The 26,406-nt window shown below is 38.4% G+C and overlaps 1 protein-coding gene across 27 annotated transcripts in view; it reads right to left on the bottom strand.

Moving 5' to 3' along the window:
* Positions 1–1,536: 1,536 nt before the first annotated feature.
* Positions 1,537–26,406, bottom strand: part of BIRC6 (baculoviral IAP repeat containing 6) — a 259,698-nt gene continuing 234,828 nt past the window's right edge. For 26 of the 27 annotated variants that reach the window (XM_055377695.2, XM_019021217.4, XM_055377701.2 and 23 more), the window contains 8 exons: positions 26,169–26,314; positions 24,968–25,078; positions 22,141–22,358; positions 20,209–20,370; positions 17,024–17,101; positions 12,483–12,671; positions 8,539–8,673; positions 1,537–2,408 (listed from right to left, as the gene is read on the bottom strand). In XM_055377695.2, the coding sequence (XP_055233670.2) occupies positions 2,229–2,408; positions 8,539–8,673; positions 12,483–12,671; positions 17,024–17,101; positions 20,209–20,370; positions 22,141–22,358; positions 24,968–25,078; positions 26,169–26,314 (1,219 nt within the window). In that variant the 3' untranslated portion in view covers positions 1,537–2,228. Of the gene's footprint in view, positions 2,409–8,538; positions 8,674–12,482; positions 12,672–17,023; positions 17,102–20,208; positions 20,371–22,140; positions 22,359–24,967; positions 25,079–26,168; positions 26,315–26,406 lie in introns of those variants that run through there. The other variant, XR_008676790.2, reaches the window with a different exon arrangement.

A 26,406-nucleotide genomic window follows, 5' to 3' on the forward strand; every position in this document is an offset into this window, starting at 1 on the left:
ATATGGTGCCATCAACCTGAGCTCTCCTTTTGCTCTCCTGTGTCTGGATTATCTTGTTTCTGCCTGGCTAACTTCTTTATCCTCATCCTTCAAGAATCAGCCTGCACTTAGGAAGCTTTTCCAGACCATTATCACCTCAGTGCCCACCCAACGTTTTGCCTGAGATAAGGATTCTCCTCTGTGCTCCCAATATTACCCTGTAAATAACTCTACCAGAGACCTTACCAGATGGCACTGACATGTTTTCATGTCTGTCATTCACTCCTCAAGTGCAGGAACTTGGAACTAGTAAAAAATGAGTGCTCAAATGTTTGTTGACATGAAGTCTGGATCTCAAATGGAATGTTTTAATGTAATTGGTTCCAATTTAGGTGTTTAGACTTTGGTTTTTAAAAAATATGAACTGGACCTTATAGTACTGGTATTGTTACTTTCATTTTACATGGAAGACAAACAATACATTTGATACAGCTTTTATCATCCAGCACTCACAGTCCAAAAACAAATAAAAACAACAAAAAATAGCCTAAAGGATTAATGACTGTCCTTTATTATTGCTGATAATTTTATACTTAGATTTTAGCTGGCATGTCTGTGGGTGACATAATTTTTTTCTTCTTGTAAACTACCACTATTTTGTCATTCTCGGTGTAGCTCACTACCCACCAGACCTAACACTATGTGTTTTAGAATCTTTGATTTCCTGTCCAAATACTATTCGTTTCTCCTTTTTCCATGCTGAAGGAGCTTTATACTTTGTACATAAGACAGTATCATTTCCCCAAGATCCCCTTTTTCATCAGAGAGCAATTCGCCTTTCAGAATACGGCTTCTCCTGGTCAGCTCCAGAATCAGGCGTCAGCTCCAGAATCAGGCGTCAGCTCCAGTTCCTGCCTCAGCCTCCTGAGTAGCTGGGATTACAGGCACCTACCACCATGCCTGGTAATTTTTGTATTTTTATAGAGACATGATTTCATCGCATTGGCCAGGCTTGTCTCGAACTCCTGACCTCAGGAGATCCGCTTGCCTCGGCCTCCCAAAGTGCTGGGATTACAGGCGTGAGCCACCGCACACAGCCGCCACTTTTATTTTATAAAAATACTGTCAAAGAATCACCTTAGCCTTTCCCCTGTGGCAACTAGTCTTGGAAAAACATGCTTTGTTTTCCCATGCTTAAGTCTTGAAAGTGTTCAATTCTTTATAGAAATAGCATTTCACACCATGGCAAAGGGGTTTAGAAACAAGACATACTAATTCACCTAAGTCTTTATTTATTTGGCTCTAGGAAGAATTTGCATGAAAATGAGCCTGTATGGCAGGTACAGAATGTACTGTAACAGCACCAGAGAGGTACATCCTCTCTCCTCTACAGAGCCTCAATGTTTAATACATACACGTGACTTTAGTCATAAAACCACATAGTCCAGGAAAAAAGGAGCCCTTTAGAAAAAAAAAATCAGTTTAGAATGACTTTCAAATTGACCATTCCTTTTCAAATACTTAAATTCAAATAACAGATACATTCAGAGGCCCAGATGTTGGCATAGAATAAAATCATGTTCATTTATTTTTTTCTGCATCTTAGAATTAGAAGGCATAAAATTAAATATGTTGAATGTAATAAATTCATCCATACAAGTGCAAGTCTCCAGATATAATGCATTTTATGGCGGATTTATTATTTTAAAAATGTACCAGTAAATCAAAAAAGAGGGAGTATGTCCATTTAACTTTTATTGAAGTGTATGTAGGAAGTCTTCAGAAATCAAATGTGAGCATGAAGATATGGCCAAACATAAAATCTATCAAATTCAGTGAAAAGTTGCTGACTTTAAATAGTAGTTGTAAGAATGACCAATATATATTCTTTGTTAACAACCCCTCACTCTACAGTAAAAAAAAAATAAAATAAAATAAACATTCAGTAAACATTCTTTCCTAAGGTAGTTTCCCTTATATAGCAGTGATTTATCCATTTCTTTGTATACACAAATTTGTTGAACATACCAATCAGTGGTTCTCACAATTGAAAAATAAAAGCACAAAAAAGTTTACACTCCTGTACAGGTAAATAAAAGATCACCTTGAATTAAACTGGATCTCCTTAAGGGCATAGTATAGTTTCAGTTTCATTACCTATTACATAATTAGTTTCTTACATACAAATATTGACATATTTGGCTTGTGCTTCGAAGCCTTTGTGTCTATGAAGTCCACATCAATGCAGCTCATAACTGGAAGTCACTGGGGAGTTCTTTGCTGCTGCTGGGTTTAACCTGATCATGCACGAGAGTCTCCTCAGCACCTGTTGTGGCTCTGCACACCTCTGGGGCATCGTCAGTGTCAGGATCCAAGCCTTCAGGGCAGGGAAGTTTCAGCAACTCTTCGCGGAGCTGAGCAGTGTGACGCTATGCAGGAGAAAAGGACTAATGTTAGAACTGTAAACCCTCTAGCACAACATCATTTGAGGCAGGAACTGAATTTCAACAAAGCCCAAAGCATTAAGCCTACAAATATTTACTGAGCCCCTCCTTATGCAAGCTACTGTTACAGGCACTTGATATAGTAGGTAAGCAAAACTGACAAGAATCCTTAACCTCAAAGTAACCGATGTTGCTGAAAAGACCTCAGTAACCTACCAGTAGATCCTACCCATGCTCCCAAGCTGTCACAGAAACAGCATTACTGACAATTTAAAGGACATTATTAGATACATATACTCTTTTTTTTTTGAGACGGAGTCTCGCTCTGTTGCCCAGGCTGGAGTGCACTGGCGCGATCTCAGCTCATTGCAACCTCCGCCTCCCGGGTTCAAGTGATTCTTCTGCCTCAGCCTTCCGAGTAGCTGGGAGTACAGGTGTGCGCCACCACAACCAGCTAATTTTTTGTATTTTTAGTAGAGATGGGGTTTCACTATGTTGGCCAGGCTGGTCTCGATCTCTTGACTGTCATCCACCTGCCTTGGCTTCCCAAAGTGCTGGGATTACAGGCGTGAGCCAATGCACCCGGCCTACATACATATATTCTCTTATTTTGTTTTAAGATAGCTCTGCTTTGTCATCCAGGCTGGAGAGCAGCGGCACAATCACAGCTCATGCAGCCTCAACCTCCTGGGCTTAAGCAATCCTCCCACCTCAGCCTCCCAAGTAGTTGGGACTACAGGAATGAAGCACCATGCCTAGCTAATTTTTTACACAGATGGGGTTTCGCCATTTTGCCCAAGCTGGTCTCAAACTCCTGGTCCAAGCAATCCACCTGCCTTGGCCTCCCAAAGAGCTGGGATTGCATGTGTGAGCCACTGTGCCCAGCCTATACACTCTTTCAAATTAAACACCGTAATCCCTTGATTTCTCATACATGCTGACTCTGGCTAAACGTTTTTGAGAGAAAGACAAGTCCGTAAATTAAAATAAATCCACTGATACTTTAGCGAATGAAAAAAATATTTATGAGGTAGTACGCCATATGTAAAATGTCTGCAAATGTTCACACTAATTTTCCCACTTAATGCTCAGAATAAACCTTAGAAATAATTGTATCATTAGATTTTTTTTTTTTTTTTTTTTTGAGAACAAGGTCTCACTGTGTCACCCAGGCTAGAGTGCAGAGGCACAATCTTGGCTCACTGCAAACTCCACCTCCCAGACGCAAGCAATTCTCATGCCTCAGCCTCCCGAGCAACTGCTATTACAGGCATGCACCACCATGCCCAGTTAATTTTTTTGTGTTTTTGGTAGAGACGGGGTTTTGCCTTCTTGGCCAGGCTGGTCTCGAATTCCTAATCTCAAGCAATCCACCTGCCACAATCCAAAGTGCGGGATTACAGGTGTGAATCTGTACCCAGATTCACCCAGCCTATAGAACTGCACTCAGCCTATCATTAGAACTTTTTAAAAAATTAAGTTAAAAAGATCATATAATTTTTAAAAATTAAGTTAAAAAGATCATAGAAGAACAAAGAACTGCACCCAGCCTATCATTAGAACTTTTTATAAAATTAAGTTAAAAAGAAGATCTACAGAGATTAAATAAACTTTGCTTTGCTCTATATTGCAGTTTACATAAGGATATAGGCATTTAGTTAATTGGGAGTGGCTGGTTGTCTAACACATGCAAAGATTTGGTTCATAATTTTCTGGTGAGAGAGAAATGACCTTAAATAATCACACCAAAGGCTTTTAAAATTGTGTCGGCCGGGTCTGATGGCTCACGCCTGTAATCCCAGCACTTTCGGAGGCCATGGCGGGCAGATCACGAGGTCAAAAGATCGAGACCATCCTGGCCAACATGGTGAAACCCCGTCTCTACAAAAAATACAAAAATTAGCTGGGTGTGGTGGTGTGTGCCTGTAGTCCCAGGTACTTGGGAGGCTGAGGCAGGAGCATCGCTTGAACCAGGGAGGCAGAGGTTCCAGTGAGCTGAGATCGCACAGCACTGCACTCCAGCCTGGCAACAGAGCGAGACTCCATCTCAAAAATAAAATAAAATAAAATAAATAAAAACTAAATAGTGTCAACAGCTGACTTTGAAAATTAAACAACATTTATTTATAGAACAATTTTCATGTATGAGGCACTGTGTTAAATACCAACAACATAAAGGCAATGAGTAGAATGAGGATAAAATCTTTAAGCTTATGGAGTCTAAAATTCTGGCTGAAATTATAAGACACACGAATAGGAAAAAACAACGCTACCTTGCAGCTATTTGCAAAGTTTCAAAGCACATTTACATGCCGGTAAGTGAAAATTTCCCTAGCCTTGATTTTCCTTCCACTGTGGACAGCAGGTGAAATCACTAACCAGGGAAGGAGAAAGAAAAATCTGGCAATCATGAGAACCCAGTTAAGGTTGGGGATTGATCTAGTTTGGATATTTGTCCCTGCCCAAATCTCATGTTGAAATGTAATCCCTGTGTTGGAGGTGAGAGAAATGGGGATCATGGGGACAGTTTCCTCATGGATTGGTGCTGTCCTGAGATAGTGAGTGAATTATCACGAGATCTGGTTGTTGTAAAGTGTGGCACCTCCCACGCCCCCACGCCTTTGTGATTCCGCTTCATCTTCCACCATGAGTATAAGGTCCTTGAGGCCTCTACAGAAGCAGAGTAAATGCCAGTTCCATGCTTCCTATACAGCCTACAGAACCATGGGCCCATTGAATGTCTTTTTGTTATAAATTTCCCAGTCTCAAGGATTTCTTTATAGCAAAGAAAGAACAGTCTAATACAGGGATACTATGATTTTATTGTGGAGTCAAGCTAAACAACTACATACTTTTCATTTATTTTTTAAGACAGAATTTTGCACTCGTTGCCCAGGCTGGAGAGCAATGGCGCAATCTCAGCTCACTGCAACCTCCACCTCCCAGGTTCAGGCGATTTTCCTGCCTCAGCCTCCCCAGCAGCTGGGACTACAGGCATGAGCCACCACACTTGACTAATTTTTGTATTTTTTTTTTTAATAGAGTTGGGGTTTCACCATGTTGGCCAGGCTGGTCTTGAACTCCTGACCACAAGTGATCTGCCCGCCTTGGCCTCCCAAAGTGTTGGGATTATAGGCGTGAGTCACTGCGCCTGGCCAATTGTGTATTTTTCTTGTGTAGCACTCAACAGCAAATGTACAGTTAAAATGATATAAATTTGGATTAATTCAGAGATGGAAAATTCCAGGTGACAGTGACACAGAAGAAATAAAGGAACGTGGATATAAGCAAGACACTGAATGAAAAGAAGCTGGACTTGAGCCAGTTTTGTGTAAGTGAAAAACATATCTAAATACATATTTGGGGAAGATCAGCCTGGTAATGCACTAAAGAAGGAACTGAAAGGGGGAGAACCTGGTACAAGGAAGCTGGACAAACAGACAAAGCTATGGGAACTCAACAGAAATCATAGGTTGGGGAGAGGACAGTCTCCTCATGAAGTAACACTGACAGGACCTAGTACTGACCAGGGGTGCTGGATGAAGGATGAGATACATAATACTTGAAGATTCTAAGACAGAGAAAAATGGTTTAAAATCAAGTAAAATTAAGTAAATAGAAAGCTAGAAAACTTGATTTGAGGAAAATCTCCTTCAAGGAGATGATGACAGGGCATCTATGTAAAAAATGTCAGTAATACAACTCAAGAGAAAGCTAACAGCTGACAACAGTTTGAAGTGTCACTTTTAGAGAGTAAATGGCCAAAGTCAGGGTTACAGACACAATGAAGGAAAAACAGAAAGACAGAAAAAAAAATAGTTCTGAAGGCCAAAAAGTAAGCCTTCAGGTAAACAACTGCTCAGGAAAAAAGAAAAAGGAAAACACACTGAAAGAATTAAGAAGAGTGTAAGCAGAAAAGCCAAGATAGTCTACAGATGAAAAGTATAGTACAAAAGACAAACATCAGACAAATGTTATGAGTGTTTTAACAGGTAGACGCAGAGGGTTAGAAATGCTTATACTGAAATGATCTAATAGTCTATCAGTCAGGCGGGGTGCGGTGGCTCACTTGAGGTCAGGAGTTCGAGACCAGCCTGGAGTTCGAGACCAGCCTGGCCAACATGGTGAAACCCCGTCTCTACTAAAAATGCAAAAATTAGCTGGGCATGATGGCAGGCGACTGTAATCCCAGCTACTCAGGAGGCTGAGGCAGAAGAATAGCTTGAACCCAGGAGGTTAAGGTTGCAGTGAGCTGAGATCAAGCCACTGCACTCCAGGCTGAGCAACAGAGAAAGATTACATCTAAAATAAATAAATAAAAAAAATATATAATGAAAATAAAAATACAAAAGTTAGCCAGGTCTGGTGGCAGATGCCTGTAATCCCAGCTACTCAGGAGGCTGAGGCAGATGAATCGCTTGAACAAGGGAGGTGGAAGATGCAGTGAGCCAAGATCATGCCTGAGTGGCAGAGTCAGACAGTGTCTCAAAAACAAACAAACAAACCAACCAGTCAAGGCAGGGTTCCATGAAGTGAAATTTAAGCTGAAATATGAATGGAGGTGAGCAAGCAGAAGAGCTGAAAAGTAGAGGAAAATGGAAACCATGTGTAAAGGCCTGGAGGAGGGAGAGCAGATGAAGTGAATGGAGAAGTGAGCCAGGGTCACTGGCTTTGAGAACTGGAGAGATGGTAACTTTGGTAAAATAGAAGTCAAACTGCATAAGGTTGATTAGTGAGACAAAGGTTAAAAAATGGAGGCAAGAAGTGTCAACTGCTATAGTCTGACGGTGAAAGAAGACAATCTGTTTCATAATAATAGGGGCAAAATAGAACTAGCTTAGGGAAATTTTCTGCAAGTGTTTTTCTCTCTTTTTCAAAACATTTTTATAGTGAAAAAATTCAAACATATGCAGAAGTGGGCAGAAGAGTACAATGAAGTCCCATGAATCTATCACACAGCTTCAACCATTATCAACTCATGGCCCATCTTCTTTCATCTATATTCCCACACTTTCCCCTTGTCATTTTATTTTGAAGTAATTCCCAGACATCATACACTTTGTCATTCACAAATATTTCTGTACATGTCCTGAAAATATAGGGATCTTTTTAAAAATCACACCTAAAAAACTAACAAATCCTTATCATCAACTAGTTGTTTGAAGTGAAGACAGCTTTAAAGTTAGAAGATAACAAGCCAGTAGAAATGGAAAAACCTGAAGGTAGAAAAGGGAGGATATTGGTGGAGGATGAAATGAGTAAAGACATTCAGATGCAGGAAAAAAGGAAGGCTGTTACAAAGAAAGATCTCCGTGGGTAGACACAAAATCTTCCAAACCAATCACATTTCACATTTCCATTCTATGAACGTCCAAACTGAAAACAACTGCTTGTCTCCCCTAACACAGCCACTGCCACCATCAGCTGAGGGAGGATGTGCAACTCACATCTCCCTCATCACTCCAAGTAATAAAATTCTGGAAGGCAGGAGGCCTAGGGAAAGACTAAGGGAATAAAAGAAGTCCTTCAAGTCTGGCACGGTTGCTCATGCCTATAATTCCAGTGATTTGGGTGGCTGAGGTGGGAGGATCACTTGAGCCTAGCCTAGGAAACAGGGTGAGACCCCATCTCTACAAAATTGAAAATAAAAAAATTTAGCTGGGCACTGTGGCAGCTACCTGTAGTCCTAGCTACATGGGAAGCTGAGGTGGGAGGACTGCTTGAGCCCAGGAGTTCAAGGTTACAGAGAGTCATGATGCCACCACTGCACTCTAGGCTGGGACAACAGAATGAAATCCAGTCTCAAAAGAAAAAAAGAAAAAGGAAAAGGCATTCATGGAGCACATCTTGTCATCATTATCTTCAAGGAACTTTACAAAACTCTGTTGTCTCAGTCTTTGGACCCACTTTTTATTTTAGGAACTGTCAATCTACTACCAAAAAAAAAATGTATCTTTTCTATAGACTTCTGAGTAACAATTTATTTCTCTGAACTGAAAATACATATTATGTTTCTTTAATTCCCTCCCTCCCATTATCTTCTGGTAGGCATGGTTCTGTCAATAATTACACAACTCTTAAAGCAACAAGGTTCCTGTTAGAAAGGCTTACTCACCTTGAGAGCTGCTGCATGGTGAGACATAGTCCTGCCTACCCGCTTATCACTGCTGTACTGCTGGATATCCGCAATCCACTCCTCACACTGGGCCATTATCTCAACTCTTTTCAAGTAAAAATGTTTGTGTATTACCTTGAGAAAAAGTAAACAGGAGAACAAGCAGTGTTTACAGTCAAATTTAAAAGACACAGTAAATGACATTACAAAGAAGTAAAATGTATTATAAATACATTTAAATAATTTATTCTATAAATACATTTAAATTAATATTTAGAATATTATTACAAATACATTTAACGAAATAAATATACAGACATTGCAATGTTTTTCTATCCATAAAACTCAATTTGGGAGGCTGAGGCAAGAGAATGGCGTGAACCCGGGAGGTGGAGCTTGCAGTGAGCCAAGGTCGCGCCACTGCACTCTAGCCTGGGCGACAGAGCAAGCCTCCATCTCAAAAAAACAAAACAAAACAAAACAAAAGGCAATTTAATCAACTCTACAATATTAGCAGGGAAAAATCAAGCTCATGATTTGATATGACGTGTTGAAATATATGAAATTTATGGCCCGGTGTGGTGGCTCACGCCTGTAATCCCAGCATTTTGGGAGATCGAGGCAGGCGAATCACAAGGTCAGAACTAAAAATACAAAAATTAGCCAGGCATGGTGGCAGGCACCTGTAGTGCCAGCTACTTGGGAGGCTGAGGCAGGAGAATTGCTTGAACCCAGGAGGCGGAGGTTGCAGTGAACTGAGATCCCGCCACTGCACTCCAGCCTGGGCGACAGAGCAAGACTCCATCAAAAAGAAAAGAAAAGAAGAGAGGAGGGGAGGAGAGAAAAGAGAAAACAAATTTATAGCAGAAAAGAGTGTACAATTGTGGTCAGACACTTGGAAAATTAATCCTGTCCAGAAACCACAAGACACATATGATACAATATATTCAGAAGGCAAATGCTAATAAATAAGTAACCAGGAGAAAAGATTTAAAAAGTATTGACAACAGAGAAATTTCTGCCTTTAAAAGATAACTCAAAGAACACCTAGATAAGTGTACTCTAAATGCCAAAGGCATTCACACAGAAATCCCCAGAAATGGCACTATTCTTACTTGCTTAATTTTATCTTCCGTTTAATTTATAGATGGGATTTTATTTTAGAAGTTAAATTTCCTTATTATTACTGTGATTTACATTTGCGATTTTTAAATTCTATCTTTGAAAAACTGAGTAAAATTTCTACCAACGTATAGTAGTAAGAGTCTATTTCTGACAAATTTAAATTAGAAAACAATTATCAATTTGGAAACATTGCTCTGTATTCTGGTTGAGCATTGCCCAGGGAGCATGTCTGTCCTAAAGAACAGACAATCAAACCTACAAAGGGAAAATCCCTAGAAAGCTCTGGGAATGAATGTCAAACACCAACAGGATCCCACCACATTTAATAGTTACTAGGTTTGAAGCCTCTGGGATACAGAAGTAAGTATGACACAGCTTTAAATGAAGAACAATGATAACAACAGAATCAGATGGGAGGGGAGTGTACCAGAAGAATATATTTTAAAGAACAACAATAAACAAAAGCAAAAAGCCCAGGGCATTCAAAGAGTAGCGAGTGGCATTTGATTAGGCAAACTGGGAAAGCATACATGGCCAAGGAGTGGCCCCTTTAACTCAAGCTAGGTTCTAAAGAATGAGAAAGTTGATTGTCTCAAATTATACATATTTGCTTTTTGTAAAAGTCATCCCCTTCTCTGAGTTCCCTGTGTTTATCCTTCCTGAAAAAAATGATATGCATAAAACAAATTACTTTTTTTTTTTTTTTTTTGAGACAGAGTCTCGCAGTGCTGCCCAGGCTGGAGTGCCGTGGCGCGATCTTTGCAAAAGTAAAGTATCCAACTTTGTCATTCAAAGGACACTGGAATATAAATTTACTCAGTAACAGCAAAAGCCAAAGAAAAAGAAATATTCATCAATGCTATCTGATGAAGGAGGTGGCTTCATAGTATTCATGCAGAACATCTGCATAGTTATATTAAAGATCAATTTTATATCAGGTAGATAGATATACCATTTTTTCCTCTAAAATGTTAACTTTACAGCACAATTTAAGAAGTTAATGATCAAGTGAATTTTAAGAAAGAAAAATGTTTCTGGACACAATCACAGCAAGTTGTGATGCTAACGTCATTTGATATGGCAGGTGAAAAGTATAATTCTATTTAGGTATACTATGGAGAGACAACTAATCACAGGCAAAGAGCTACACACACACACACACACACACACACACACACACACACAGCCACACTTCAGGATGACGTGAAAAAAACCACTTCAGTGTATTAATACAGGTTTTGGAAACTCATATCATCCAATTTTTTTCCTAAAGAAAAGGAAACGTGGCCAGGCGCAGTGGCTCACGCCTGTAGTTCCAACACTCTGGAAGGCCGAGGCAGGCGGATCACCTGAGGTCAGGCATTCGAGACCAGCCTGGCCAACATGGTGAAAACTGGTCTCTACTAAAAAATACAAAAAAAATTAGCCAGTTGCAGTGGTATGCGCACACAGTCCCAGCTACTCGGGAGGCTGAGGCATGAGAATCACTTGAACTGGGGAGGCGGAGGGTGCAGTAAGCCGAGATTCTGCCACTGTATTCCAGCACAGGCAACAGAGCCAAGTCCTGTCTCAAAAAAATAAAAAAAAGAAATGGCATTCTCCTTATATATACACATTAGAATAAGGGCAAAATTTCTATTTGCAAGACAAATTTAGAAACCATCTTCAATAAAAAACAGTTCAATGAGAAATATATCAGAAACATATTTAGAGAGTTTGCTAGTAGAAGGGTAACTAATAAAAACAAAGAATAGGCCAGGGGCGGTGGCTCACGCTTGTAATACCACCACTTTGGGAGGCCAAGGCAGGTGGATCACCTGAGGTCAGGAGTTCGAGATCAGCCTGGCCAACATGGTAAAACCCCGTCTCTACTGAAAATACAAAAAAATTAGCCAGGCGTGGTGCCACATGCCTGTAATCCCAGCTACTTGGGAGGCTGAGGCAGGAGAATAGCTTGAACTTGGGAGGTGGAGGTTGCAGTGAGCCAAGATCATGCCATTGCACTCCAGCCTGGGCAACGAGAACGAAACGGGATGGGACAGGAGGAAAGGAAAGGAGAGCAGAGGGAGAGGAGAGGAAAAGGAAAGGAAAGGAAAAAAACTTCTCAAAAATTTAGTCAGATGTCTTTTAGAATATAGATGGTTTTATACTTCATCTGTACTATCTACTACCATTTTTTTTTTTTTTTTCTGAGACTCTGTCACCTAGGCTGGAGTGCAGTGATGTAAACACAGCTTACTGCAGCCTCAAACTCGTGGGCTCAGGCAAACCTCCTGCCTTAGCCCACTGAGTATCTAAGACTACAGGTGCCACCATGCCCAGCTAAATTTTTAAACTTTTTGCAGAGATGGGGTCTTGCTATATTGTCCAGACTTATTAATGATCTTTGGGATTAACTCTAAAACCTACAGTTTCATATACTAGATACATATAAAGGCAAATAGAATACTAACAAACTATATTGTAAAATGTCTTTTTTTTTTTTTTGGAGATGGAGTCTTGCTCTGCTGTCACCCAGGCTGGAGTGCAGTGGTGCAATCTCAGCTCTCTGCAACTTCCGCCTCCCAGGTTCAACCTCACGTTCCAAGTAGCTGAGATTACAGGCGCCTGCCACCACGCCTGGCTAATTTATCTTTTTCTTTTTTTAAGTAGAAATGCGGTTTCGCCATATTGGCCAAGCTGGTCTCAAACTCCTGACCTGAAGTGATCCACCTGCCTTGACCTCCCAAAGTGCTGAGATTACAGGCATGAGCCACCGTGCCCAGCTTATATTGTAAAATGTCTTTAACAAAGTATTTCACTAATTTTATTGAACATACCTCTTTAAAACATGGTGAAGGGTTTCTGATTTGTTCTAGCATTGCCCACTTAACTGTTGCTTGTCGAATGTTTCCATCATATTCTCGAGAACTCTGTGTGCCACTGGGAGTGCCTCTAGACCGTTCATATCCCGGTTCATTAAAATAAGGCTCAGCTACTAATATAAGGGACTGGACAGACACCAACACCTAAAGAATAAAGGAAAAGAACAGCTATGATGGGACATTTTTACTGTGGGTTAACTGATATCCTGCTTTATCCACAAAGACTCTTCTTTAATATGTGTTTCCACAAATTTCTATCGCAATAAAATCAATGTTTATGATTATAACATTGAAATATTTCATTATAAAAGCAAAATAAAATTAGGCACAATAGAGCCATAAGTAATACTTACACATCTGTTTTTACTCTTGAATTCTTGAATAATAATAGATATGAAGATAGATAATAATAATAATAGATATGAAGAATCTATTTCCAAAAAATGCTAAAAAAATTTTTGTTTTTTTAGTTTATTTTTTTTTTAGTTGTTTTATGAGTTTAAACAACTCATAGCAACATTCTGCTCAAACTCTTCTTAAGGAGCATAAAACTAGCCATGTACTATTTTTTTTTTTTTAAATAAGACTGAGTTTCACTCTTGTCACCCAGGCTGGAGTGCAATGGCATGATCTTGGCTCCCTGCAACCTCCGCCTCCCAAATTCAAGCGATTCTCCTGTCTCAGCCTCCCAAGTACCTGGGATTACAGATGCCTGCCACCACGCCCAACTAATTTTTGTATTTTTAGTAGAGACGGGGTTTCATCATGTTGGCCAGGCTGGTTTTGAACTCCTGACTTCAGGTGATCTGCCTGCCTCGGCGTCCCAAAGTGCTGGGATTACAGGCGTCAGCCACTGTGCCCAGCCTAGCCATGCACTCTTAACAATATTCACTTATAAAAAAACTATGCCTGAGACCATTTTAAATTTTTATTCCAAGGACAATTAACTGCTACAGTATCACAAAAACCTTATTAGAAATTCTTATTTATTTTATTTCTTTGAGATGGAGTCTTGCTCTGTTGCCCAGGCTGCAGTGCAATGGTACAATCTTGGTTCATTGCAACCTCCGTCTCCTGGGTCCAAGTGATTCTCATTCCTCAGCCTCTCAAGTAGCTAGGACTATAGGCGTGCATCACCAAGCAGGGCTAATTTTTTTTTTTAATTTTTAGTAGAGACGGGGTTTTGCCATGTTGGCCAGGCTGGTCTCGAACTTCTGACCTCAGGTGATCTGCCCACCCTGGCCTCCCAAAGTGCTGAGATTACAGGTCTGAGCCATCATACCCAGCCAGAAATTCTGATTGACAAGATGGTCTTATGGTTCTAAGACCACTTCCAAACCACCACTTATTTACCAGAAGGCTTGTCCCAGATGTAACATATATTAAGAGAGGTGATTTCTAGCGAATACAGTACTTCCAGTTAATGTATCTATAGAAGTCAATAAAGTAACATCTTTGAAGGCAGGAAAACATCAGATATTATCTACCCAATTCATAAATGAAAAAGAACAGCAATTACACTTTTGTTGGGCACAACAATTAAACAGTCCCATGGATATGCATCTTGTAAGTCAAAGTTAAAGAGAACTTTAAAAATGAGTACTCGAAAGTAACGTATTTGACCCAAAATAGAAAGTGACCATACTGATGCCAAGGTCAACTATGGGAAAAACTTTAATTCATATTATTTCTGAGATAAAGATCTCATATTTTTAATTTTCATTTATTTATTTTTTTGAGACAGTGTCTTGCTCTGTTGCCCAGGCTAGAGTGCAGTGGTGCGATCTCAGCTCACTGCAACCTCTGCCTCCCGGGTTCAAGCGATTCTTCTGCCTCAGCCTCCCAAATAGCTGGGGTTACAGGTGCCCGTGACCCCATCCCGCTAATTTTTGTATTTTTAGTAGAGATGGGGTATCTCCATACTGGCCAGTCTGTTCTTGAACTCCAGGCCTCAAGTGATCTGCCTGCCTCCCAAAGTGCTGAAATTACAGGCAAGAGTCACCTCGCCCGGCCAGACATCTCACATTTACTGACACTTCTGAGATAACTTTCAAAGGCATAGTTATTAGTTACTGTCCTCTTCCCTTTTAAGTAATTGTCCTCTTCTGTTAATATAAGTAGGGTATAATTGCATTTTTGTACAAAAGCACAGAAAGAAATTAAATATTCATTACAAATTTATAAAAAAGGACTCATTTATTTATTTAACCTCATCTCCTTTGAGACACAATATGGTTTTATAGATCTCAGGCAGTTATAGTAATTTAAAAATTACTTTAGATTCACAGCCTATTTTGTTTAAAACAGCAAAGCAAAGCCCACTAAAGGAAGCATAAAATATTTTGCAGACGCTGGGGCCTATTTGATGGTGAAACGTGGGGGGAGGGAAAAGATCAGAAAAAAATAACTACTGGCTGGGCACGTTGGCTAACGCCTGTAATCCTAACACTTTGGGAGGCTGAGGCAGACAGATCACTTGAGATCAGGGGCTCGAGGCCATCCTGGTCAACATGGTGAAACCCTGTCTCTACTAAAAATACAAAAATTAGCTGGGTGTGGTGGTGCGTGTCTGTGATCTCAGCTACTCAGGAGGCTAAGGTGGAAACATAGCTTGAACCCGAGACGCAGAGGTTGTAGTAAGCCAAGGTTGTGCCCAGCCTGGGCCACAGAGTGAGACCCTGTCTCAGAAAAAAAAAAAAAAGAAAAGAAAAGAAAAAGAAAAAAGAAAAAAATAACTATTGCATACTACGCTTAGTACCAGGGTGACAAAATAATCTGTATAGCAAACCCTTGTGACGTGAGTTTACCTATATAACAAACCTGCAGTGGAACCCCTGAACCTAAAATAAAAGTTAAACAAAAAAGAATAGGTGTTTTGTGTACCAGAAAAAAGGAACAAAAAATTACATCTGAGAAATAAATGTGGCTATAATTTGTCTGCTAAGAGAGAAAAATATAAAGTTTGTATTTGATAAGAATAACAACAAAAGATTATCAGAGATCAATACTTCCTGCAATTAAATTCAAAAAATACTTTATGACATGGGTTATCTTACCACTGGGTGGCCCAGCAGACATTACCTTTTTGGAAGAGTATAAATGCCACTTTATTTTTCAATAGTGAACTTAGCTATTTAATAGCTATAATACATATTTTAGGGAATTTCTGGACCACTGGATTGTCTGAACTGGACACAGTCATTTTAATGCACACTACATTTTACTGTAGGCAGGAAATAAGCAGAGAAACAGTAAACCCTTGGCATGAAGGATTTCCTCTTTTAAAAAAATCTGATTTTCAGTATTATAAAATAAAACTTTAGGCCTGAGAAACAGTGTACAATATTTGAAGTCATAGGGATCACAGTAAAGTTATCTGTACATTTAGAACCTATATTTTCATCATCTGTAAAAGGGGCATAAGATCTACTTGTGTTACAGGATGAGAGAATTACATAAACTTTATAATATAGAACAAAATCAATTCTACACTAAAAATAATTTCTATAAATATATTAGAGGCATGCAAAAAAGCAGCCAGCATGAACTGTCTGATGAACAGAACTTCACTTAAAAAGCTATTTGGATCAAACCAAAAAGTAGTATTTATTTTACTTATACCAAGCTAAAGTGTTTTCTTAGAATCTGAGTTGAAAATCAATTGGTAATTAACATAAAAACATATAGTATATATGATATATATACATATTTATATTGATGTAATAATATTTATTTTTAATCCATAATGTAGGCTCACTGATTTGAGTCAATTTGTTGATATTTTCAGAGTAAAGACTTTTATTCACAGGCCAAATTTACTGTCCCTTTCATTTTTATTTATTGATTTTTATTTTTTAGATAGAGTCTCCCTCTGTCACCCAGGCTAGAGTGCAGTGCCGTGATCTCGGCTCACTGCAATCTCCACCTCCCGGGTTCCAGCGATTCTCCTACCTCAGCCTCCTAGGAGCTGGGATTATAGGCATGCACCACCTCATCCGGCTAATTGTATTTTGTATTTTTAGTAGAGATGGGGGTCTTACCACGTTGGCCAAGCTGGTCTCGAACTCCTGACCTCAAATGATCCACCCATCTCAGCCTCCCAAAGTGCTGTGCCAACACACCTGTGCCCCCTCTCCTTTTTAGCTTCATGTTAGCATCTGCACAACTGTTAAGAGGCTCTCATAATCTGTTCAGGAACAGAAATCAAGAAACGCAGGTAACGGTGGGCACTGCGCCTGGCCTGGAATTTTTTTTGATGGGAGTTTTGGCTAAACTCAATTTTTGTTTTATGCCCCAACTTGAGATTTTAGATTACACATAAGATGAGACTCCATTATGCTAACTTCTCACCTAAAAGCTATTTAATATAATATGCATTTCCTAGTAATCTATCTTTTTTTAGGTTTACTGTATTTATTCTTGGTCACTAAAAATTTTTAAAAATACTACACAGTTCTTTATTTCTTAAGTGAAAATGTCAGAGAAATTTTGTTTACTTGCAAAAAGCTTGAGGTCTGAGGATTCCACTTCTCTTCTGGTCTTCCATGCCACGTGTTTAAGATGCTTAAACAAACCTGACGAAGGAAAAAAGCATAAACAAAATTGAAAAAAGAGTGCTTAAAAACAAACTGTCATAATGAGAAGTAAAAACAAAATGCTATCATGTCAAAATATCTCAGTTTTATATGTCCCCTAGACAAAACCCTAAGGGTTGTCTGTTAAAACAAATTGGCATCTTCAGATGTGATTCAAATTTGTGTGGCATTATAACTTTTTCATAATGCAAAACAGACCAGCACCTATTATATGTCAACACAAATAACATTTTAATGAAAACTAAATTATTTTAAAAGCAAAACATTTTTAATTAGCACATAGTTGTACATATTCATGGGGTACAGTGTGGTATTTCAATATGTGTATACAATGTGTAATGATCAAAATAGGGTAATTATTGTATCCATCACCTCAAACCTTTGAGTGTTGGTAACATTCAACATCCTCTCTTCTAGCTGTTTGACAAAATACAATTTTTATTTACTACAGTCACCCTACTGTGCTATACAACAACAGAACCTATTCCTCCTATCTAGTTGTAATTGTGTATCCATTAACCAACCTCTCCCTATTCCCTCCTCTCTACCTTTCCCTCCCAGCCTTTAGTACCACTATTCTACTCTCTACGTTGATTGAGATCAATTTTTTTAGCTTCTACATGAGTGAGAACATGCAATATTTATCTTCCAATGTTTGATGTATTTCACTTAACATAATGTCCCACCAGGCTCATCTATGTTGCTATGAAAGAAAGGATCTCATCCTTTTCATGGCTGAATAGTATTCCACTGTGTATAACCAAGTTTTCTTTATCCATTCACCTGTTGATGGCCGCTAAGTTGATTCTGTATCTTGGCTATTCTGTACAGTGCTGCAATAAACAGCAGTGCAAATATCTCTTCGAGATTCTGATTTATTTCCCTTGGATATATATTCAATAGTGGGACTGATAGATCATATGCTAGTTCTATTTTTACTAAAATAACTATTTTTAATAAAAGTGGTACTATTTTATATTTTTGTGTATTTCTTTCTAAATTCTGAAAATGCAAAATAGCTTAACAGAAGAGACCTTGATTTAATTATCTGCCTCTACATTCAACTAATTGCAATATACTCCTTTGATTCAAGTATATGGATCAAATCTAGCCTCACGCAAACAGACCCCCTAAAAGAGTATTCAGGCTTCCCAGGGTTCCTCAAAATATACTTAAAGATAACATTAGATACTTACTCACTTAGCAGGAAGAGAACTGGGGACACTTAATCTGCACCTGTAACTACTCTTGTAATAAAAACAAAACTGGGCCAATCACATGTGTTCTTCTGGCATATATTCTATCAACATAAAATATACTCATCAGATTTTGTACACTTTTAATAATTTAATAATTTTATATAATGGCCAACAGATTTGGATAATAGGTGGTTCTTTTTTTTTTTAGACAGCATTTCGCTCCTGTAGCCCAGGCTGGAGTGCAATGGCACAATCTGGGCTCAACGCAACCTCCGCCTTCCGGGTTCAAGCACTTCTCCTGCCTCAGCCTCCCAAGTAGCTGGGATTACAGGCATGTGCCACCACGCCCAGCTAATTTTGTATTTTTAGTAGAGACGGGGTTTCTCCATGTTGGTCAGGCTGGTCTAAAACTCCCGACCTCAGGTGATCCACCCGCCTCAGCCTCCCAAAGTGCTGGGATTATAGGCATGAGCCACCACGCCCGGCGTAGGTGGTTCTTGTAAATGCAGAAAGGTCTGTCTCCTTACTACTCTTTCAATGCTCTGTGAAAGCAAGAATGCAAAATACGTTAATTCATTCAACAGGTAGTTGATTAATAATTTAAAAAGAGTTGTATCTGTGAAGTCTTGTGTATTATTCAAAGTGCTGTCATACATATACCATTTGACCTTTAGTGCAAGCTTGTGCAACCCGCAGGCCACATGCGGCCCAGGATGGCTTTGAATGCAGCCCAAAACAAAATCGTGAAGTTTTTAAAAATATTATGAGATTTTTTTGCTATTTTTTTTAAAGCTCATTAGCTATATTGTTTGTGTTAGCGAATTTTCGTGTGGCCCAAGACAATTATTCTTCTTCCAAAGTGGTCCAGGGAAGCCAAAACATTGGACAGCCCTGCTTTAGAGCATTCTTGGGACTAACAATGGCAGATATGTAGCCTCATACCTATCTGTAGATATAGGACCTAAGATTAAATGCTAACAGTGTGTAAACTTTAAAAATAAGTCCACAATTTTGTGTATCATGGAACACATAGGTAAGTATGATGGTAAAAGACCATTAATTTAAGATTCCCAAGCCCTTACCCTCTTCTCTATGCAATGAAGCCTTGAGAATTATTTTCTTAAATGCATCTTAATATTTTACACTTACACTCTATTCAAGTTCCAGTGTCTCAAGTAAAGTCAACGTTGCTATTTCCTCTTCCCTACTCAGTTATAGAAAACCTGTTCTTTGTTCTTCCAAAGAAAGTTCTGCCTCTGGTCATATCTTTTGCAACAAACCCAAAAAACTAATTCTAGTTTTATGATTTGAGCTAATGATAATTTGCAACCACATATCTGCCACATATCTGAGGCAGGCTGTACCTTTTGAAATTCTTCTCTTCTAGATTTTAAAACATTGAATACTCAGCACAGAATTTACCATTGAAATTCTATCAAATTATCCAAAATACCTCTGAAAAACAGATTACTCTTTTAAATCTAATTTTAAAAGGTTTATGGTCATATGAGATGATTTTTATTATGTCTTTTGGTCAGCTTTTTTGTAAATGGGAATGCATCTTCCTACTTTTAATACAAGAAAATGTAAAAACACTTGAATATAAGGTACACCTTAAAATAAGTTCCTAATAGCATGTATCATAGAACTTTACCTTAAGTCCCTGAGTAACTTCTTGAGACTGTAAATGCTTCTTAATTAACACTTAACTGTTTCTGCTCTTTTCAGTTCCTTCTATTGCTTAAGCTAATCTGGACGTAGGGAAGAGAAGTACAAAGAAACCCATGCCCTCTTAGCAGATAACTAAAACAAAATTTTTCTTCAAATTACAAAGAACCTTTGTATACAATCATTGGCATTTGAAACAAAAAATTGCAATTAATTTACCTTGCCATCATTATAAAGGTTTGGATTGAATCGCACGCTATGACCACCAGTTGTCTCTAGATTCACAAGAGGGGGTGAACTGGGATAATCTTGAGGAAAATACACATCAAACTCAAAGCAGCCATTTGCATAAGGGGTGTCCGCTGGACCAGTTATTAGAACCTGGATATATATAAACATACAAAAGTCTATGTTAATATTCCTAAACACTGATATTTAGAAAAATACAATCCAACATGAAATAAGAACAACCTTCGTTTTTGGAGATGGAGTCCCACTCTGTCACCCAGGCTGGAGTGCAGTGGCGCAATCTCAGCTCACTGCAACCTCCGCCTCCTGAGTTCAAGCAATTCTCCTGCCTCAGCCTCCTGAATAGCTGGGATCACAGGCGCCTGCCAACATGCCCGGTTAATTTTTGTATTTTTAGTAGAGACCAGTTCCCCATGTTGTCCAGGCTGGTCTCAAACTCCTAGCCTCAAGTGATCCGCTTGCAAAGGCCTCCCTAAGCGCTGGGATTACGGGCTTGAGCCACTGTGCCTGGCCAAAATAAGAACAGCTTTTTTTTTTTTTTTTTTTTTTTTAAGACAGTCTCACTCTGTGGCCCAGGCTGGAGTCCAATGGTGTGATCTCGGCTCATTGCAACCTCCACCTCCTGGGTTCAAGAAATTATCCTGCCTCAGCCTCCCGAGTAGCTGGGATTACAGGCATGCACCACCATGCCCGGCTAATTTTTGTATTTTTAGTAGAGATGAGGTTTCACCATATCAGCCAGGCTGTTCTTGAACTCCTGATCTCAACTGATCTGCCTACCTTGGCCTCCTGAAATGCCAGGATTACAGGCATGAGCCAGCATACCAGGCTTTTTTTTTTTTTTCTGAGATGGAGTTTCACTCCACCGCCCAGGCTGGAGTGCAGTGGCGAGATCTCAGCTCACTGCAACCTCCACCTCCCAGGTTCAAGCAATTCCCCAGACACAGCCTGCCAAGTACTGGGATTATAGGTGCCTGCCACCACAGCCAGCCAATTTTTGTATTTTTAGTAGAGACGGGGTTTCACCACGTTGGCCAGGCTGGTCTGGAACTCTTGACCTCAAGTGATCTGCCTACCTCAGCCTCCCAAAGTGCTGGGATTACAGGCATGAGCCTATCCAAAAAATCAAAAGGAGCAAGCAAACAAATAAAACTTTCTACAAGTCAATGGGCCAATAGTTTTAGCTGCGTATCTATGGAAGACAGAATGTTTAACCCATGAATTAAATCATAAATATAAAGAAAGTTTTCCTTTTCGGGTTAAATGTTTAACATTTTCTTGATGCAGCAGACTCTTGGAATTTAAGGCCAGATTATCACGTGTTAAACATAAAAGTAGAGATTATATATTATTGTATTACCTATAATTCACAGATCTTAGCAATTTTAAAAAAACATAAATTTCCTAGAAAAGACAGAAAATGACTAAGTTTTGAAGAGTGACACTAAAAAACATGAGAGAAGTATCTTGGATGACAAAATGGAAATCCTGTAACATTTTTTAACTGATCAGCATTAAATCCTTTGATATTGTGACCAGCTCCACACAATCTTTGCTCAAGGATGATGGCTCTTTTGATATTTTCTAAATTTTTTTTTCAACAGCAGTGTGATCCACACACTCTAACTAACATTAGAAAAGGGCTCTTTGTGGAGGCTGCAGTGAGCTGCGATCAATCACATCACTGTACTCCAGCTTGGGCAAGAGTGAGATCCTGTCGCCAAAAAAAAAGGGGGGGAGAGGTGGGGTAGGCTCCTTTCACTGCCGTCTAAAAATGGTCACCAAAATTTCTAGTGTTTTGTATAATTTATTTGTATAATATTTCTAGTTTTGTATAAAAATTTGAGTAATTAGATGAGCCAAGGAGATAAGGGAGAGTGCTTTATTATCATTATTTTTTACCTTCATGATGTCAAGTCGCTCCTCATCACAGCGTACAAACACACTAGAGGATGAAGACAGAGGCAGTGAGGTTGAAAGTGTCACAGCTTCCTGGGCAAGGCGGCGAGCTCTGGCAGCACTGTTCGCATCATTAGCATTTTTCACCTGAGACATGTAGTGGTAATTTACTTTAAATCCCAATTTCCCATCTTCATCTTCAGAAACCATTTCAAATGTATCTAAAAGGAGAAGAAAAAATAAAACCCAGAACTGCAAAAAATTGTTATAATGACAAAAATCACAAACAATCACTAGTCCTTCTCCCACTCAACTGGAGAGAACTTCCAACCATGGAAGAATAGAAAAAGTGTAAATGTTTACATAACACCTATATATTAGCACTGCCAGATGGATTAGCACTGCCAGATGGATGGACTCTTGTCTTTCACATGCTATAGGGATACATTTTCTTTAACTTTTATAAAAAACAATCTAACAGATGCAAGAAATGGGCCCATTACTATGCCCAGTGGGAAAATTTTATATCATATAGAGGACAGGGTCTATTAACTCAAAGATTTTATTAAATAAATGATTCAATCAAAGACAATGGCTACTTGATAAAACATGCACAGCCTGTTTTAATCAACAATTTCTCTTCTGTTAATTCATCCTACAGAATTAATCCTGGATATGCACAAATATTTACAGGTAATGAAAGCCACTGAGATGTTGCATATGATATTTAAATACTGGAAACAAACTAAAGTTCCACTTACTGGTTAAACAAATGGCAGCCAATCATATTACGGAATTTTAGGCAGTTAGTAAGTATCAAGTTGTAAAAGAATGATACTAGAAAATGTTTGATACATATGGTTGAAAATGCAGTTTCTTATGAAAGCATCAACTGAAAACTTGCATGTTTTCAGACTTATTTTGAAAGCCAATGGGGAGCAAACTTGATTATGTTTAAAGTCACATACTTGGAGAGTTTATGATTTTATGTAGTATGAGAGAACTCTTCTAGCTAGCTAACATTAATGAAGGGGTCTGGACATATGATTCTAAATTTCTGACAGGTAGTAACTTTAAACCAGAATCTCTCACACATAAGGATCCATAAACACATTCATATACATGAAATGAAACTTTCTGGATTGAAAGAACTAGTTAAAGAATTTGTAGATATGAAATATGACTAAACGCCTTCAAGTACAAGAACACTGCCATATATTTTTAAAAGCCATTAGCTGACATATTTTTGATGACCCAGGAAGCGGAATGAAATCTAAAGCCCAATAAAATATTTATGTCCAACAGAAACACACATACACAAACATATGTCTGGAAACTCTTTTCTGACACTCTTCCCCTCCCCTTGAGTGTTGGCTGGACTTAGTGAGTGATGCTGTACACTTTCTAAGACAAGGTCATAACAGGCACTATGGCTTTTTCTGAATTCCTGACCCATGTAAAGAGTGAGATAATAAAGGTCATGATTTTTTTTTTTTTTTTTTTTTTGAGATGGAGACTTGCTCTGTCGCCCAGACTGGAGTGTCTCGGCTCACTGCAACCTCCACCTTCTGGGTTCAAATGATTCTCCTGCCTCAGCTTCCTGAGTAGCTGGGATTACAGGCGCCTGCCACCATGCCCAGCTAATTTTTGTATTTTTAATAGAGATGGAGTTACACCATGTTGGCCATGCTGGTCTCAAACTCCCAACCTCGTGACTGCCCACCTTGGCCTCCTAAAGTGCTGGATTACAGGCGTGAGCCACCATGCCCAGCCAGGTCAGTTTTTTAAAGCAAATAAGTTATAGGGGTAATTTATGTGACAATATATAATATAGAATTATTTGATAAAATAACAAGCCATAAAAAACCTTGGTAACTGTTAATTAAATTCATATAAATGAAATAAAGTATTTGGTTTTAGTATTTTAATACACAAAGGAATTTTCAATAAAATAATAAATTCAATAAAATATTTATTATTTAAAAACCAAGTTAATATTATTACTTAGAGTGAAGTTAACAGACTAGATTGCCAAGCTGAGTCAGGCAAAAGGCTGTAATATCATTAGACACTGACCAAAACTCTTAACAAAAGTACAAATCACTTTCATATATATTATCTCTTGTGCTCTTTATGGCAAACCTGAAAGTAAGTAGAGCAAAAGCTAAATGATTTATAATGAGGTTTCAAAGACAATATGACAAAAATCTGTTTTCTGAATCCTACTTTAGCATTTAAAAAAATATAGTCCAAGATTTTTAGGTTGTTTCTCAAAGATGAAAAAGCAGCATAGACAATAATAGTTAATAATGGTCATCAAAATTTGGTATGTGTTTTCTCATAAATCAGAACCATATAAAGGGTACTGATATAATCTTTTTGCCAGTTCTTACTTGTCAAGAGTTTTGGAATGGGAAAAGCTAGAACTGAACTATGTGTAACTACATTTTCTAAAGGTGAATTGCAAGGAAATCTAAAATGGCAAGAGTAACAGACTTAGTTCAAAGTTCCAGGTCTTGGCTTCCTTCAGGCCAGGATATACAGAAATGAAGAGGTAAATAAGGAAAAACATTTTCTGCCTGTTTTATAGACACTTGGCTTGGATTTATTTTTTCTAGGCTCTTACAGTCCTTCTATTGAAGTCACAGTTTATAACTAAAAATACAGACATAAATTCAAGAGGCAAAGATGATAAAAAATGTTGATATGTATGAAGTAAAATTCATGTTACAAGCAATTTTAAAAATCTTTAATTTGCTAAAACACATTTCAATAGCACTGTTAAAAAATTGAAAGTGAGATCTTAAGCAAATCAAAAATTTCATCTTACCGAACTGTAATTTCTTCATAACAGCCACATATTTTTCTTCAAGTGACTTTAATACTGACAAAGGTTTGGGTTTCATAGCCGCCTTCTTGGAGTATTCACCCAGTTTTTTTTCTGTCATTTAATATTTCAAGATAAATAACATATACATTTAAAGTATACATTTTAAGTATATATTTAAAAAAAATAAAACTAAAAAGAATTCACCTCTAGAGTTCAAATTGTGAATTCCAAAAAATTGTCAACTTCTTCACAATTATCTTATTACAACCGCTCTGAGAATAAAAAATTTCTATTTCATAAACATAACAATAACAATAACATAAACATAACAATAAAGCAAAAACATAATCATCTTTATGAAAAGCGGAAGTGAAACAATAGATAATTCAGATCACTTTCTTCAGCTGACATAGGAAAATATCTATCCATCCGTCCATCCATCCATCCATCCATCTATCCATCCATCCATCCATCCATCCATCCATCCATCCATCTATCTGGAAATAGAGTATTATCCATCCATCCATCCATCCATCCATCCATCCATCCATCCATCCATCTATCTATCTGGAAACAGAGTATTACTCTGTCTCCCAGGCCTGGAGTACAGTGGTGCAATTACAGCTAACTGCAACCTCAACTTCCCAGGCTCAGGTAATTCTCCCACTTCAGCCTTCCAGGTAGCCGGGACCACAGGCACACGCCATTACGCCCACCTAATGTTTCCTGTATTTCGTACAGACGGGGTTTCACCATGTTGCCCAAGCTGATCTTGAACTCCTGAGCTCAAGTGATCTACCCACTTAGTCCTCCCAAAGTGCTGGGGTTAAAGGCGTGAGTCACTGCCAGCCAGAGATATCAATTTAAACTAAATTCTCACCCATAGTCTTAATGTACTATTTTCTATCTAATACAAAGGGATTTCTTCAATTTCATGAATTTCAGTGGGAAGAAATATTTATAATGTATGTTCTCAGCCTACTAAATTTAGCAATCATATATAGTAGAAATGTTTAAAAATTAGACTATACATGATTGAAATCAGATAAAGAACAAAATCTAACAGAGAACAAAATTTTTAGGTAAATGAACTTGCTTTAAAATCATTAACATAAAGCAAAAACACAAAGGCAGGTTTCAGTAAGTAAATGAAACATCTTTACATCAAATGAAAAGTGGCATAATAGGAAAAGTTTTGTACCCTGATTTGCTTGCCGCAAACTGGTGGTGGCTGCATAAACTATCTCAGCAGTCTTTTGGATGTCTGGTACCAAAAGAGTAAGTCCTTCTGGTTCTTGATCAGACGCATCTGGTTTTACTCCTGTTTTAACATTTTCCCTTTTAGATCTGAATTTTTTTAATATGGAAAGAAAAGCAAGGAAAATTAAGATTTTAGGACTAAAACACCTCCATAAATCAATATACAAATGAGTGTGTGC

The sequence above is a fragment of the Gorilla gorilla genome, chromosome 12, assembly GCF_029281585.2.
Source record: "Gorilla gorilla gorilla isolate KB3781 chromosome 12, NHGRI_mGorGor1-v2.1_pri, whole genome shotgun sequence".
NCBI lineage: Eukaryota > Metazoa > Chordata > Mammalia > Primates > Hominidae > Gorilla > Gorilla gorilla.